Raw genomic sequence first — 17,104 nt, 5'->3', positions numbered from 1 at the left:
CTGTAATGTTCAATAAGGGCCTGTACTGAGCTGTAATGTTCAATAAGGGCCTGTACTGAGCTGTAATGTTCAATAAGGGGCTGTACTGAGCTGTAATGTTCTATAAGGGCCTGTACTGAGCTGTAATGTTCAATAAGGGCCTGTACTGCGCTGTAATGTTCTATAAGGGCCTGTACTGAGCTGTAATGTTCAATAAGGGGCTGTACTGAGCTGTAATGTTCTATAAGGGCCTGTACTGAGCTGTAATGTTCTATAAGGGGCTGTACTGTGCTGTAATGTTCTATAAGGGCCTGTACTGAGCTGTAATGTTCAATAAGGGCCTGTACTGAATTGTAATGTTCTATAAGGGCCTGTACTGAGCTGTAATGTTCAATGAGGGGCTGTACTGAGCCGTAATGTTCAATAAGGGGCTGTACTGAGCTGTAATGTTCTATAAGGGCCTGTACTGAGCTGTAATGTTCAATAAGGGGCTGTACTGAGCTGTAATGTTCTATAAGGGCCTGTACTGCGCTGTAATGTTCTATAAGGGCCTGTACTGAGCTGTAATGTTCAATAAGGGGCTGTACTGAGCTGTAATGTTCTATAAGGGCCTGTACTGAGCTGTAATGTTCTATAAGGGGCTGTACTGTGCTGTAATGTTCTATAAGGGCCTGTACTGAGCTGTAATGTTCAATAAGGGCCTGTACTGAATTGTAATGTTCTATAAGGGCCTGTACTGAGCTGTAATGTTCAATGAGGGGCTGTACTGAGCCGTAATGTTCAATAAGGGGCTGTACTGAGCCGTAATGTTCTATAAGGGCCTGTACTGAGCCGTAATGTTCAATAAGGGCCTGTACTGTGCCGTAGTGTTCAATAAGGGGCTGTACTGAGCTGTAATGTTCTATAAGGGCCTGTACTGAGCCGTAATGTTCAATAAGGGCCTGTACTGTGCCATAGTGTTCAATAAGGGCCTGTACTGAGCTGTAATGTTCAATAAGGGGTGTACTGAGCTGTAATGTTCTATAAGGGGCTGTACTGAGCTGAAATGTTCAATAAGGGCCTGTACTGAGCTGTAATGTTCAATAAGGGGTGTACTGTGCTGGATTGTTCTATAAGGGGCTGTACTGAGCTGTAATGTTCTATAAGGGCCTGTACTGAGCTGTAATGTTCAATAAGGGGTGTACTGTGCTGGATTGTTCTATAAGGGGCTGTACTGAGCTGTAATGTTCTATAAGGGGTGTACTGAGCTGTAATGTTCAATAAGGGGTGTACTGAGCTGTAATGTTCAATAAGGGGTGTACTGAGCTGTAATGTTCAATAAGGGGTGTACTGAGCCGTAATGTTCAATAAGGGGCTGTACTGAGCCGTAATGTTCAATAAGGGCCTGTACTGAGCCGTAATGTTCAATAAGGGCCTGTACTGAGCCGTAATGTTCAATAAGGGCCTGTACTGTGCCGTAATGTTCAATAAGGGCCTGTACTGTGCCGTAATGTTCAATAAGGGGCTGTACTGAGCCGTAATGTTCTATAAGGGCCTGTACTGAGCTGTAATGTTCAATAAGGGCCTGTACTGAGCTGTAATGCTCAATAAGGGCCTGTACTGAGCTGTAATGTTCAATAAGGGGCTGTACTGAGCTGTAATGTTCTATAAGGGGCTGTACTGTGCTGTAATGTTCAATAAGGGCCTGTACTGAGCTGTAATGTTCAATAAGGGCCTGTACTGAGCTGTAATGTTCTATAAGGGGCTGTACTGAGCTGTAATGTTCTATAAGGGCCTGTACTGAGCTGTAATGTTCTATAAGGGCCTGTACTGAGCTGTAATGTTCTATAAGGGCCTGTACTGTGCTGTAATGTTCTATAAGGGCCTGTACTGTGCTGTAATGTTCAATAAGGGTCTGTACTGAGCCGTAATGTTCAATAAGGGTCTGTACTGAGCCGTAATGTTCAATAAGGGCCTGTACTGTGCTGTAATGTTCAATAAGGGCCTGTACTGTGCTGTAATGTTCAATAAGGGCCTGTACTGAGCTGTAATGTTCAATAAGGGCCTGTACTGTGCTGTAATGTTCAATAAGGGTCTGTACTGAGCCGTAATGTTCAATAAGGGTCTGTACTGAGCCGTAATGTTCAATAAGGGCCTGTACTGTGCTGTAATGTTCAATAAGGGCCTGTACTGAGCTGTAATGTTCAATAAGGGTCTGTACTGAGCCGTAATGTTCAATAAGGGCCTGTACTGAGCTGTAATGTTCTATAAGGGCCTGTACTGAGCTGTAATGTTCTATAAGGGGCTGTACTGAGCTGTAATGTTCAATAAGGGCCTGTACTGAGCTGTAATGTTCAATAAGGGCCTGTACTGAGCTGTAATGTTCAATAAGGGGCTGTACTGTGCTGTAATGTTCAATAAGGGGCTGTACTGAGCTGTAATGTTCTATAAGGGCCTGTACTGAGCTGTAATGTTCAATAAGGGCCTGTACTGAGCTGTAATGTTCTATAAGGGGCTGTACTGAGCTGTAATGTTCAATAAGGGGCTGTACTGAGCTGTAATGTTCTATAAGGGCCTGTACTGTGCTGTGTCAGTGTGAGTGATCATGGCGCCAGTATTGTTGCTCAAGATTTCACTGATAGAGGTAACAATGTGTGAGTGTTATTACTGACAGCCCCAGTGCACAGTGTCAGGGTCAAGGGTCAGGGCCCAGGGTCACGGTCAGGGCCCAGGGTCACGGTCAGGGGCCGGGCCCAGGGTCACGGTCAGGGGCCAGGGCTCTGTCTGTGTCAGTGTGAGTTCCTGGTGAGTGCCTGAGGCGGGGTAACCTCTCCCGGGTTACACTGTTATTGCTGCGGTCCGCCATTACCTGCAGTCACCCGGAGCCGCTTCCGCTGTTTCCGGTCCGCTCGCCCTTCGTCATTTCCGGCATACTCTCGGGTGTTCCGGCTCGCCCTTCGTCATTTCCGGCCCACTCTCGGGTGATTCCGCTCGGACTCGGTCATTTCCGGCCTGGTTCCTGTGGGAGAGGGAGCAGGGACGGGAACGGTGAGGGAGAGAAGGCTGCGGACGGGCGGATGGAGCGGTGACACGGCCCGGGCCCGGTGCTGTCTGAGGCGGCTCCGCACTGGCGCGAAGATCCAATAGCTCACATCCGGGTTAACACCGGCCTCAGGATGGCCCGCGTTTGGGGCACGTGGTTACTCTCCAGCATTTCCAATGGAGGAGGGGAGACCCCGCCCCCTGTCTCCGGAGACCCCGCCCCCTGTCTCCGGAGACCCCGCCCCCTGTCTCCGGAGACCCCGCCCCCTGTCTCCGAGACCCCGCCCCCTGTCTCCGGAGACCCCGCCCCTGTCTCCGGAGACCCCGCCCCTGTCTCCCGAGACCCCGCCCCTGTCTCCCGAGACCCCGCCCCCTGTCTCCGAGACCCCGCCCCTGTCTCCGGAGACCCCGCCCCCTGTCTCCGGAGACCCCCGCCCCTGCTGACAGTGACCCCGCCCCCTGGAGTGCCCCCTGCTGGTAGGGTTCATGTCCCCCGGAGTGCCCCCTGTCGGTGGAGACCCCGCCCCCTGGAGCGCCCCCTGCTGGTAGGGTTCATGCCCCCTGGAGCGCCCCCTGTCGGTGGAGACCCCGCCCCCTGTCGGTGGAGACCCCGCCCCCTGCCTCCGGAGACCCCGCCCCCTGTCGGTGTAGACCCCGCCCCCTGGAGCGCTCCCTGTCGGTGGAGACCCCGCCCCCTGTCGGTGGAGACCCCGCCCCCTGCCTCCGGAGACCCCGCCCCCTGGAGTGCCCCCTGTCGGTGGAGACCCCGCCCCCTGGAGCGCCCCCTGGAGCGCCCCCTGTCGGTGGAGACCCCGCCCCCTGGAGCGCCCCCTGTCGGTGGAGACCCCGCCCCCTGGAGTGCCCCCTGTCGGTGGAGACCCCGCCCCCTGGAGCGCCCCCTGTCGGTGGAGACCCCGCCCCCTGGAGCGCCCCCTGTCGGTGGAGACCCCGCCCCCTGGAGTGCCCCCTGTCGGTGGAGACCCCGCCCCCTGGAGCGCCCCCTGTCGGTGGAGACCCCGCCCCCTGGAGCGCCCCCTGTCGGTGGAGACCCCGCCCCCTGTCGGTGGAGACCCCGCCCCCTGCCTCCGGAGACCCCGCCCCCTGGAGTGCCCCCTGTCGGTGGAGACCCCGCCCCCTGGAGCGCCCCCTGGAGCGCCCCCTGTCGGTGGAGACCCCGCCCCCTGGAGCGCCCCCTGTCTCCGGAGACCCCGCCCCCTGGAGCGCCCCCTGTCGGTGGAGACCCCGCCCCCTGGAGTGCCCCCTGTCGGTGGAGACCCCGCCCCCTGGAGCGCCCCCTGTCGGTGGAGACCCCGCCCCCTGGAGTGCCCCCTGTCGGTGGAGACCCCGCCCCCTGGAGCGCCCCCTGTCGGTGGAGACCCCGCCCCCTGGTGCGCCCCCTGTCGGTGGAGACCCCGCCCCCTGGAGCGCCCCCTGTCGGTGGAGACCCCGCCCCCTGGAGTGCCCCCTGTCGGTGGAGACCCCGCCCCCTGGAGCGCCCCCTGTCGGTGGAGACCCCGCCCCCTGGAGTGCCCCCTGTCGGTGGAGACCCCGCCCCCTGGAGCGCCCCCTGTCGGTGGAGACCCCGCCCCCTGGAGTGCCCCCTGTCGGTGGAGACCCCGCCCCCTGGAGCGCCCCCTGTCTCCGGAGACCCCGCCCCCTGGAGTGCCCCCTGTCGGTGGAGACCCCGCCCCCTGGAGCGCCCCCTGTCGGTGGAGACCCCGCCCCCTGTCGGTGGAGACCCCGCCCCCTGGAGTGCCCCCTGTCGGTGGAGACCCCGCCCCCTGGAGCGCCCCCTGTCGGTGGAGACCCCGCCCCCTGGAGTGCCCCCTGTCGGTGGAGACCCCGCCCCCTGTCGGTGGAGACCCCGCCCCCTGGAGTGCCCCCTGTCGGTGGAGACCCCGCCCCCTGGAGTGCCCCCTGTCGGTGGAGACCCCGCCCCCTGGAGTGCCCCCTGTCGGTGGAGACCCCGCCCCCTGGAGTGCCCCCTGTCGGTGGAGACCCCGCCCCCTGGAGCGCCCCCTGTCGGTGGAGACCCCGCCCCCTGGAGTGCCCCCTGTCGGTGGAGACCCCGCCCCCTGGAGTGCCCCCTGTCGGTGGAGACCCCGCCCCCTGGAGCGCCCCCTGTCGGTGGAGACCCCGCCCCCTGGAGCGCCCCCTGTCGGTGGAGACCCCGCCCCCTGGAGTGCCCCCTGTCGGTGGAGACCCCGCCCCCTGTCTCCGGAGACCCCGCCCCCTGGAGCGCCCCCTGTCGGTGGAGACCCCGCCCCCTGGAGCGCCCCCTGTCGGTGGAGACCCCGCCCCCTGGAGCGCCCCCTGTCGGTGGAGACCCCGCCCCCTGGAGTGCCCCCTGTCGGTGGAGACCCCGCCCCCTGTCGGTGGAGACCCCGCCCCCTGGAGTGCCCCCTGTCGGTGGAGACCCCGCCCCCTGTCGGTGGAGACCCCGCCCCCTGGAGTGCCCCCTGTCGGTGGAGACCCCGCCCCCTGGAGTGCCCCCTGTCGGTGGAGACCCCGCCCCCTGGAGCGCCCCCTGTCGGTGGAGACCCCGCCCCCTGGAGCGCCCCCTGTCGGTGGAGACCCCGCCCCCTGGAGCGCCCCCTGTCGGTGGAGACCCCGCCCCCTGGAGTGCCCCCTGTCGGTGGAGACCCCGCCCCCTGTCTCCGGAGACCCCGCCCCCTGGAGCGCCCCCTGTCGGTGGAGACCCCGCCCCCTGGAGCGCCCCCTGTCGGTGGAGACCCCGCCCCCTGGAGCGCCCCCTGTCGGTGGAGACCCCGCCCCCTGGAGTGCCCCCTGTCGGTGGAGACCCCGCCCCCTGTCGGTGGAGACCCCGCCCCCTGGAGTGCCCCCTGTCGGTGGAGACCCCGCCCCCTGTCGGTGGAGACCCCGCCCCCTGGAGTGCCCCCTGTCGGTGGAGACCCCGCCCCCTGGAGTGCCCCCTGTCGGTGGAGACCCCGCCCCCTGGAGCGCCCCCTGTCGGTGGAGACCCCGCCCCCTGGTGTGCCCCCTGTCGGTGGAGACCCCGCCCCCTGGTGTGCCCTCTACCAACAGAATGCCCACCTCCTGCGGCCCCAGGGGCCCGAGTCTTGGAGCACTAATTGCTGGTCGAGCCCCCGTCCCCTGGAGCACTCACTGCCTGTGCTGCCCAACCACTCCCGTGCCTCCTCCCAAGTGAGAGTCACTGCCAGTGGGCCTCTCCCCAACACTGTACCGTCTCTGGTAGATATTTATCCCAATGAGAGTCTCAGTTGCTGAGACTCAATGTCTGTTGCACCGAGTGCTCCCGTGCAATTCATGTCTGTGTCCCAACCTCAACTCTCAGTGCCAGTCATAACGTGGGAACCCACCGTATTCCAGTGATAATCAATGTCAAGGGAAACTTATGTGAACGTTAATAACGAGAGGGAGCTTTCCTCTATCTGACCTAATACTGTCCATGTCCGTGCAAATACCAAGGGGGCAGTGTCAAGGGAACGTGGCCTTTGATTAAATGAGTAGAGGCAGCTTTATCTTTCAGTTCAGAAGAGTTGAGGGAGTTTTATTCTGTATCTGACCCAATGCTGTCCATGTCCTGGGGGTGTTTGACAGGGACAATGTCCAGGAGAAAGTGAGGGCTGCAGATGCTGGGGATCAGAACTGAAAATGTGTTGCTGGAAAAGCGCAGCAGGTCAGGCAGCATCCAAGGAACAGGAGAATCGACGTTTCGGGAATAAGCCTTTCTTCAGGAAGAAGGGCTCATGCCCGAAATGTCGATTCACAGGGACAATGTCTAGGCAGCTTTAATTTTAATTTTAAAATGTAGAGGTATTTTTTCTTGGTATGGAACCCCTGATTGTGCCTATCTGGGGAGTGTCTGAGGGAGAGAAAAGTTACCATCAGTTTAAATGTGTAGAGAAGGCTTTACTTGCAGATTAATAGAGTGGAGGAAGCTTTATTCTGTATATAACTGTCCCTGTCCTGGGAGTATTTGATGGGGATAGTGCAGAGAGCTTTATTTTTGGTTAAGAGTAGAGGCAGCTTTATATTGAACCATGTGCTGTGTCTGTCCCAGGCCAGTTGTATAGGGAAATTATAGTTTAAAGAGGATTTAACTTATTTAACCTGTACTGTAACTCGACTGAGCAGTGGATGATCAAAGTGTCACGGGGACTTTATTTTCCATTTACTTTCATTTGAGAGGGAGCTTTATTCTGTATCTAACCCCGTGCTATCCCTGTCCTGGGAGTGTTTGATGGGGACAGTGTAGAGGGAGCTTTATTCTGTATCTAACCCCGTGCTATCCCTGTCCTGGGAGTGTTTGATGCGGACAGTGTAGAGGGAGCTTTATTCTGTATCTAACCCCGTGCTGTCCCTGTCCTGGGAGTGTTTGATGCGGACAGTGTAGAGGGAGCTTTACTCTGTATCTAACCCCGTGCTGTCCCTGTCCTGGGAGTGTTTGGTGGGGACAGTGTAGAGGGAGCTTTACTCTGTATCTAACCCCGTGCTGTCCCTGTCCTGTGAGTATTTGATGGGGACAGTGTAGAGGGAGCTTTACTCTGTATCTAACCCCGTGCTGTCCCTATCTCTCTTCAGTGATACATTGTGTGGAACCAGTTGACGTGGCGATGAACAGTAACGCGCCTCATCCACTGTTTGGAGGCTCCTTCGCAGCAATTATCCCCCCTCACTCGGTCGATGTCAGGTAAGCAAGGAGTTTGTTCCCTGTCGGTTAGCGTCACAGAGTCAGAGAGATGTACAGCACGGAAACAGACCCTTCGGTTCAACCCGTCCATGCTGACCAGATATCCCAACCCAATCTAGTCCCACCTGCCAGCACCCGGCCCATATCCCTCCAAACCCTTCCTATTCATATACCCATCCAGATGCCTCTTAAATGTTGCAATTGTACCAGCCTCCACCACTTCCTCTGGCAGCTCATTCCATACACATACCACCCTCTGAGTGAAAAAGTTGCCCCTTAGGTCTCTTTTATATCTTTCCCTTCTCACCCTAAACCTATGCCCTCTAGTTCTGGACTCCCCGACCCCAGAGAAAAGACTTTGTCTATTTATCCTATCCATGCCCCTCAATTTTGTAAACCTCTATAAGATCACCCCTCAGCCTTCGACGCTCCAGGGAAAACAGCCCCGGCCTGTTCAGCTTCTCCCTGTAGCTCAGATCCTCCAACCCTGGCAACATCCTTGTAAATCTTTTCCGAACCCTTTCAAGTTTCACAACATCTTTCCGATAGGAAGGAAACCAGAATTGCACGCAATATTCCAACAGTGGCCTAACCAATGTCCTATACAGCCACAACATGACCTCCCAACTCCTGTACTCAATACCCTGACCAATAAAGGAAAGCATACCAAACGCCTTCTTCACTATCCTATCTACCTGCGACTCCACTTTCAAGGAGCTATGAACCTGCACTCCAAGGTCTCTTTGTTCAGCAACACTCCCTAGGACCTTACCATTAAGTGTATAAGTCCTGCTAAGATTTGCTTTCCCAAAATGCAGCACCTCGCACCTATCCAAATTAAACCATCAGCCACTTCTCAGCCCATTGGCCCATCTGATCAAGATCCTGTTGTAATCTGAGGTAACCCTCTTCGCTGTCCACTGCGGTCAGACAGCAAGACTTTTTTCATATTTGCTGCCTATCCCTCGTTGGCCAGAGAGCAGTTAAAAGTCCTGTGCAGCCAAGACCAGGTTTCCCTCTCTTTGATACAAACTTTGATATCTTCTCCCCAACAGAAGAGGGTGGAAGAAAGTATAATTGGAGTGGGAAGAGTCTTTGATTATGTCGGTTGCTTTCCCAAGGCAGAGGGAAGTAGGGATGAAGTGGAAGCCTGGTTTGCCAGATGGACTGGGCTGTGTTCACAACTCACTGCAGTGTTCACAACTCGCTGTGTTCACAACTCGCTGTGTTCACAACTCGCTGTGTTCACAACTCATTGTGTTCACAACTCCCTCTGTTCACAACTCGCTGTAGTGTTCACAACTCGCTGTGTGCACAACTCGCTGTAGTGTTCACAACTCACTGTGTTCACAGTTCGCTGCTGTGTTCACAACTCGCTGCTGTGTTCACAACTCGCTGTGTTCACAACTCACTGTGTTCACAACTCACTGTGTTCACAACTCGCTGTAGTGTTCACAACTCGCTGTGTTCACAACTCGTTGTGTTCACAGCTCGCTGTAGTGTTCATAACTCGCTGTGTTCACAGCTCGCTGTAGTGTTCGCAACTCACTGTGTTCACAATTCGCTGTGTTCACAGCTCGCAATGTTCACAACTCGCTGTGTTCACAACTCGCTGTGTTCACAACTCGCTGTAGTGTTCGCAACTCACTGTGTTCACAACTCACTGAGGTGTTCACAACTCGCTGTGTTCACAACTCGCTGTGTTCACAGCTTGCAGTGTTCACAACTCACTGTGTTCACAACTCGCTGTAGTGTTCACAACTCACTGTGTTCACAGCTCGCTGTAGTGTTCACAACTCACTGTGTTCACAACTCGCTGTAGTGTTCACAACTCGCTGTATTCACAACTCGCTGTGTTCACAATTCGCTGTGTTTACGACTCAGTGTTCACAACTCACTGTGTTCACAACTCGCTGTAGTGTTCACAACTCACTGTGTTCACAACTCACCGTAGTGTTCACAACTCACTGTGTTCACAACTCGCTGTGTTCACAGCTCGCAGTGTTCACAACTCACTGTTCATAACTCACTGTAGTGTTCACAACTCACTGTGTTCACAACTCTCTGTGTTCACAACTCACTGTGTTCACAACTCACTGTGTTCACAACTCGCTGTAGTGTTCACAACTCACTGTGTTCACAACTCACTGTGTTCACAACTCGCTGTAGTGTTCACAACTCACTGTGTTCACAACTCGCTGTGTTCACAACTCGCTGTGTTCACAGCTCGCAGTGTTCACAGCTCGCAGTGTTCACAACTCACTGTTCACAACTCACTGTAGTGTTCACAACTCGCTGTGTTCACAATTCGCTGTGTTCACAACTCAGTGTTCACAACTAACTGTGTTCACAACTCGCTGTAGTGTTCATAACTCGCTGTGTTCACAACTCGCTGTGTTCACAGCTCGCAGTGTTCACAACTCACTGTGTTCACAATTCGCTGTAGTGTTCACAACTCGCTGTGTTCACAGCTCGCAGTGTTCACAACTCACTGTGTTCACAACTCGCTGTAGTGTTCACAACCCGCAGTGTTCACAACTCGCTGTAGTGTTCACAACTCGCTGTAGTGTTCATAACTCGCTGTGTTCACAACTCGCTCTGTTCACAGCTCGCAGTGTTCACAACTCACTGTGTTCACAATTCGCTGTAGTGTTCACAACTCGCTGTGTTCACAGCTCGCAGTGTTCACAACTCACTGTGTTCACAACTCGCTGTAGTGTTCACAACCCGCAGTGTTCACAACTCACTGTGTTCACAACTCACTGTGTTCACAACTCGCTGTGTTCACAACTCGCTGTGTTCAAAGCTCGCAGTGTTCAAAACCCACTGTGTTCACAACTCGCTGTAGTGTTCACAACTCGCTGTGTTCACAACTCGCTGTGTTCACAACTCGCTGTAGTGTTCACAACTCGCTGTGTTCACAACTCACTGTGTTCACAACTCGCGGTAGTGTTCACAACTCGCTGTGTTCACAACTTGCTGTAGTGTTCACAACTCGCTGTGTTCACAACTCGCTGTGTTCACAACTCGCTGTGTTCACAATTCGCTATGTTCACAACTCGCTGTAGTGTTCACACCTCACTGTGTTCACAGCTCGAATTAGTGTTCACAACTCGCTGTGTTCACAATTCGCTGTGTTCACAATTCGCTGTAGTGTTCACAACTCGCTGTGTTCACAACTCATTGTGTTCACAACTCGCTGTAGTGTTCACAACTCGCTGTGTTCACAATTCGCTGTAGTGTTCACAACTCGCTGTGTTCACAGCTCGAATTATTGTTCACAACTCGCTGTGTTCACAATTCGCTGTAGTGTTCACAACTCGCTGTAGTGATCACAACTTGCTGTGTTCACAACTCGCTGTAGTGTTCACAACTCGCTGTATTCACAATTCGCTATGTTCACAGCTCGCTGTAGTGTTCACAACTCGCTGTGTTCACAATTCGCTGTAGTGTTCACAACTCGCTGTGTTCACATTTCGCTGTGTTCACAATTCGCTGTGTTCACGACTCAGTGTTCACAACTCACAGTGTTCACAACTCACTGTGTTCACAACTCACTGTGTTCACAACTCGCTGTAGTGTTCACAACTCGCTGTGTTCACAACTCGCTGTGTTCACAGCTCGCTGTGTTCACAACTCACTGTGTTCACAACTCGCTGTAGTGTTCACAACTCACTGTAGTGTTCACAGCTCGCAGTGTTCACAACTCACTGTGTTCACAACTCGCTGTAGTGTTCACAACTCACTGTGTTCACAACTCAGTGTTCACAACTCACTGTGTTCACAACTCGCTGTAGTGTTCATAACTCGCTGTAGTGTTCACAACTCGCTCTGTTCACAGCTCGCAGTGTTCGCAACTCACTGTGTTCACAATTCGCTGTGTTCACAATTCGCTGTGTTCACAGCTCGCAGTGTTCACAACTCGCTGTGTTCACAACTCGCTGTAGTGTTCGCAACTCACTGTGTTCGCAACTCACTGTATTCACAACTCACTGAGGTGTTCACAACTCGCTGTGTTCACAACTCGCTGTGTTCACAGCTTGCAGTGTACACAACTCACTGTGTTCACAACTCGCTGTAGTGTTCACAACTCACTGTGTTCACAACTCACTGTAGTGTTCACAACTCACTGTGTTCACAACTCGCTGTGTTCACAGCTCGCAGTGTTCACAACTCACTGTTCACAACTCACTGTAGTGTTCACAACTCACTGTGTTCACAACTCTGTGTTCACAACTCTCTGTGTTCACAGCTCGCTTTGTTTACAACTCACAGTGTTCACAACTCACTGTGTTCACAACTCGCTGTAGTGTTCACAACTCACTGTGTTCACAGCTCGCTGTAGTGTTCATAACTCGCTGTAGTGTTCACAACTCGCTGTGTTCACAATTCGCTGTGTTCACAATTTGCTGTGTTCACAACTCAGTGTTCACAATTCGCTGTAGTGTTCACAACTCGCTGTGTTCACAGCTCGCAGTGTTCACAACTCACTGTGTTCACAACTCGCTGTAGTGTTCACAACTCGCTGTGTTCACAGCTCGCAGTGTGCACAACTCACTGTGTTCACAACTCGCTGTAGTGTTCACAACCCGCAGTGTTCACAACTCACTGTGTTCACAACTCGCTGTAGTGTTCACAACTCGCTGTGTTCACAGCTTGCAGTGTTCAGAACTCGCTGTGTTCAGAACTCGCTGTGTTCAGAACTCGCTGTGTTCACAACTCACTGTGTTCACAACTCGCGGTAGTGTTCACAACTCGCTGTGTTCACAACTTGCTGTAGTGTTCAAAACTTGCTGTGTTCACAATTCGCTATGTTCACAACTCGCTGTAGTGTTCACACCTCACTGTGTTCACAGCTCGAATTAGTGTTCACAACTCGCTGTGTTCACAATTCGCTGTAGTGTTCACAACTCGCTGTGTTCACAACTCATTGTGTTCACAACTCCCTCTGTTCACAACTCGCTGTAGTGTTCACAACTCGCTGTGTTCACAATTCGCTGTAGTGTTCACAACTCGCTGTGTTCACAGCTCGAATTATTGTTCACAACTCGCTGTGTTCACAATTCGCTGTAGTGTTCACAACTCGCTGTGTTCACAACTCACTGTGTTCACAACGCGCTGTAGTGTTCACAACTCGCTATGTTCACAGCTCGCTGTAGTGTTCACAACTCGCTGTGTTCACAATTCGCTGTAGTGTTCACAACTCGCTGTGTTCACAATTCGCTGTGTTCACGACTCAGTGTTCACAACTCACTGTGTTCACAACTCGCTGTAGTGTTCACAACTCGCTGTGTTCACAACTCACTGTGTTCACAACTCGCTGTGTTCACAACTCGCTGTAGTGTTCACAACTCACTGTGTTCACAGCTCGCAGTGTTCACAACTCGCTGTAGTGTTCATAACTCGCTGTGTTCACAACTCGCTCTGTTCACTGCTCGCAGTGTTCACAACTCACTGTGTTCACAATTCGCTGTAGTGTTCACAACTCACTGTGTTCACAGCTCGCAGTGTTCACAACGCACTGTGTTCACAACGCACTGTGTTCACAACTCGCTGTGTTCACAGCTCGCAGTGTGCACAACTCACTGTGTTCACAACTCGCTGTAGTGTTCAAAACTCACTGTGTTCACAACTCACTGTGTTCACAACTGGCTGTGTTCACAGCTCGCAGTGTTCAGAACTCACTGTGTTCACAACTCGCTGTAGTGTTCACAACTCGCTGTGTTCACAACTGGCTGTAGTGTTCACAACTGGCTGTAGTGTTCACAACTCACTGTGTTCACAACTCGCGGTAGTGTTCACAACTCGCTGTGTTCACAACTGGCTGTAGTGTTCACAACTCGCTGTGTTCACAATTCGCTATGTTCACAACTTGCTGTCGTGTTCACACCTCACTGTGTTCACACCTCGAATTATTGTTCACAACTCGCTGTGTTCACAATTCGCTGTAGTGTTCACAACTCGCTGTAGTGTTCACAACTCGCTGTAGTGTTCACAACTTGCTGTATTCACAATTCGCTATGTTCACAACTCGCTGTAGTGTTCACAACTCGCTGTGTTCACAATTCGCTGTAGTGTTCACAACACGCTGTGTTCACAACACGCTGTGTTCACAACTCGCTGTGTTCACAACTCATTGTGTTCACAACTCCCTCTGTTCACAACTCGCTGTAGTGTTCACAACACGCTGTGTTCACAACTCGCTGTAGTGTTCACAACTCACTGTGTTCACAACTCGCTGTAGTGTTCACAACTCGCTGTGTTCACAGCTCGAATTAGTGTTCACAACTCGCTGTGTTCACAATTCGCTGTAGTGTTCACAACTCATTGTGTTCACAACTCCCTCTGTTCACAACTCGCTGTAGTGTTCACAACTCGCTGTGTTCACAACTCGCTGTAGTGTTCACAACTCGCTGTGTTCACAATTCGCTGTAGTGTTCACAACACGCTGTGTTCACAACACGCTGTGTTCACAACTCGCTGTGTTCACAACTCGCTGTAGTGTTCACAACTCGCTGCTGTGTTCACAATTCGCTGTAGTGTTCACAACTCGCTGTGTTCACAATTCGCTGTAGTGTTCACAACACGCTGTGTTCACAACACGCTGTGTTCACAACTCGTTGTGTTCACAACTCGCTGTAGTGTTCACAACTCGCTGTGTTCACAACTCGCTGTAGTGTTCACAACTCACTGTGTTCACAACTCGCTGTGTTCACAACTCGCTGCTGTGTTCACAACTCGCTGTAGTGTTCACAACTCGCTGTGTTCACAATTCGCTGTAGTGTTCACAACACGCTGTGTTCACAACACGCTGTGTTCACAACTCGTTGTGTTCACAACTCGCTGTAGTGTTCACAACTCGCTGTGTTCACAACTCGCTGTAGTGTTCACAACTCACTGTGTTCACAACTCGCTGTGTTCACAACTCGCTGCTGTGTTCACAATTCGCTGTAGTGTTCACAACTCACTGTGTTCACAATTCGCTGCTGTGTTCACAACTCGCTGTGTTCACAACTCGCTGCTGTGTTCACAACTCGCTGTGTTCGCAACTCGCTGTGTTCACAACTCACTGTGTTCAAAACTCGCTGTGTTCACAACTCGCTACTGTGTTCACAACTCGCTGTAGTGTTCACAACTCGCTGTGTTCACAACTCGCTGTGTTCACAACTCATTGTGTTCACAACTCACTGTGTTCACAACTCGCTACTGTGTTCACAACTCGCTGTAGTGTTCACAACTCGCTGTGTTCACAACTCGCTGTGTTCACAACTCGCTGTGTTCACAACTCGCTGTAGTGTTCACAACTCACTGTGTTCAAAACTCGCTGTGTTCACAACTCGCTGCTGTGTTCACAATTCGCTGTAGTGTTCACAACTCACTGTGTTCACAATTCGCTGCTGTGTTCACAATTCGCTGTAGTGTTCACAACTCACTGTGTTCACAACTCGCTGCTGTGTTCACAATTCGCTGTAGTGTTCACAACTTACTGTGTTCACAACTCGCTGCTGTGTTCACAACTCGCTGTGTTCGCAACTCGCTGTGTTCGCAACTCACTGTGTTCAAAACTCGCTGTGTTCACAACTCGCTACTGTGTTCACAATTCGCTGCTGTGTTCACAACTCGCTGTGTTCACAACTCGCTGCTGTGTTCACAGCTCGCAGTGTTCACAACTCGCTGTGTTCACAACTGGCTGTAGTGTTCACAACTCACTGTAGTGTTCACAACTCGCTGTGTTCACAACTCGCTGTAGTGTTCACAACTCGCTGTGTTCACAATTCGCTGTAGTGTTCACAACTCGCTGTGTTCACAACTCGCTGTGTTCACAACTCATTGTGTTCACAACTCGCTGTAGTGTTCACAACTCGCTGTGTTCACAACTCGCTGTAGTGTTCACAACTCACTGTGTTCAAAACTCGCTGTGTTCACAACTCGCTGCTGTGTTCACAATTCGCTGTAGTGTTCACAACTCACTGTGTTCACAATTCGCTGCTGTGTTCACAACTCGCTGTGTTCACAACTCGCTGCTGTGTTCACAACTCGCTGATGTGTTCACAACTCGCTGTGTTCACAACTCACTGTGTTCACAGCTCGCTGTAGTGTTCATAACTCGCTGTGTTCACAACTCGCTGTGTTCACAGCTCGCTGTAGTGTTTGCAACTCACAGTGTTCACAACTCGCTGTGTTCACAACTCGCTGTAGTGTTCGCAACTCACTGTAGTGTTCACAACTCGCTGTGTTCACAGCTCGAATTTGTGTTCACAACTCGCTGTGTTCACAATTCGCTGTAGTGTTCACAACTCGCTGTGTTCACAACTCCCTCTGTTCACAACTCGCTGTAGTGTTCACAACTGGCTGTCGTGTTCACAACTCACTGTGTTCACAACTCGCTGTGTTCACAACTCGCTGCTGTGTTCACAATTCGCTGTAGTGTTCACAACTCACTGTGTTCACAATTCGCTGCTGTGTTCACAACTCGCTGCTGTGTTCACAACTCGCTGCTGTGTTCACAACTCGCTGTAGTGTTCATAACTCGCTGTGTTCACAACTCGCTGTAGTGTTCATAACTCGCTGTGTTCACAGCTCGCTGTTGTGTTCGCAACTCACTGTGTTCACAATTCGCTGTGTTCACAATTCGCTGTGTTCACAACTCGCTGCTGTGTTCACAATTCGCTGCAGTGTTCACAACTCGATGCTGTGTTCACCATTCGCTGTGTTCACAGCTCGCTGTAGTGTTCATAACTCGCTGTGTTCACAACTCGCTGTGTTCACAGCTCGCTGTAGTGTTCATAACTCGCTGTGTTCACAGCTCGCTGTAGTGTTCACAACTCACTGTAGTGTTCACAACCTACTGTGTTCACAACTCACTGTGTTCACAATTCGCTGTGTTCACAACTCGCTGTGTTCACAGCTCACAGTGTTCACAACTCACTGTGTTCACAACTCGCTGTAGTGTTCACAACTCACTGTGTTCACAGCTCGCTGTAGTGTTCACAACTCACTGTCGTGTTCACAACTCGCTGTGTTCACAACTCGCTGTGTTCACAGCTTGCAGTGTTCACAACTCACTGTGTTCACAACTCGCTGTAGTGTTCACAACTCACTGTGTTCACAGCTCGCTGTAGTGTTCACAACTCACTGTCGTGTTCACAACTCGCTGTGTTCACAACTCGCTGTGTTCACAGCTTGCAGTGTTCACAACTCACTGTGTTCACAACTCGCTGTAGTGTTCACAACTCACTGTGTTCACAACTCGCTGTAGCGTTCACAGCTCGAATTAGTGTTCACAACTCGCTGTGTTCACAATTCGCTGTAGTGTTCACAACTCGCTGTGTTCACAACTCCCTCTGTTCACAACTCGCTGTAGTATTCACAACTCGCTGTGTTCACAACTCGCTGTAGTGTTCACAACTCACTGTGTTCACAACTCGC

The 17,104-nt window shown here is 52.5% G+C and overlaps 1 protein-coding gene across 2 annotated transcripts in view; it reads left to right on the top strand.

Moving 5' to 3' along the window:
* Positions 1–2,849: 2,849 nt before the first annotated feature.
* Positions 2,850–17,104, top strand: part of rangrf (RAN guanine nucleotide release factor) — a 55,564-nt gene continuing 41,309 nt past the window's right edge. The window contains exons 1-2 of one of the 2 annotated variants that reach the window (XM_087983061.1): positions 2,850–3,006; positions 7,567–7,675. In XM_087983061.1, coding sequence (XP_087839187.1) covers positions 7,599–7,675 — 77 coding nt within the window. In that variant the 5' untranslated portion in view covers positions 2,850–3,006; positions 7,567–7,598. The remainder of the gene's footprint in view (positions 3,007–7,566; positions 7,676–17,104) is intronic. The other variant, XM_087983062.1, reaches the window with a different exon arrangement.

Source organism: Chiloscyllium plagiosum, unplaced genomic scaffold (genome assembly GCF_037043375.1).
Source record: "Chiloscyllium plagiosum isolate Xiang-an unplaced genomic scaffold, Cpla_swu_hap1 HiC_scaffold_44, whole genome shotgun sequence".
NCBI classification, from domain to species: domain Eukaryota; kingdom Metazoa; phylum Chordata; class Chondrichthyes; order Orectolobiformes; family Hemiscylliidae; genus Chiloscyllium; species Chiloscyllium plagiosum.
The sequence above is the reverse complement of the archived record's forward strand: the minus strand, read 5'-3'. Positions and strand labels throughout refer to the sequence as shown.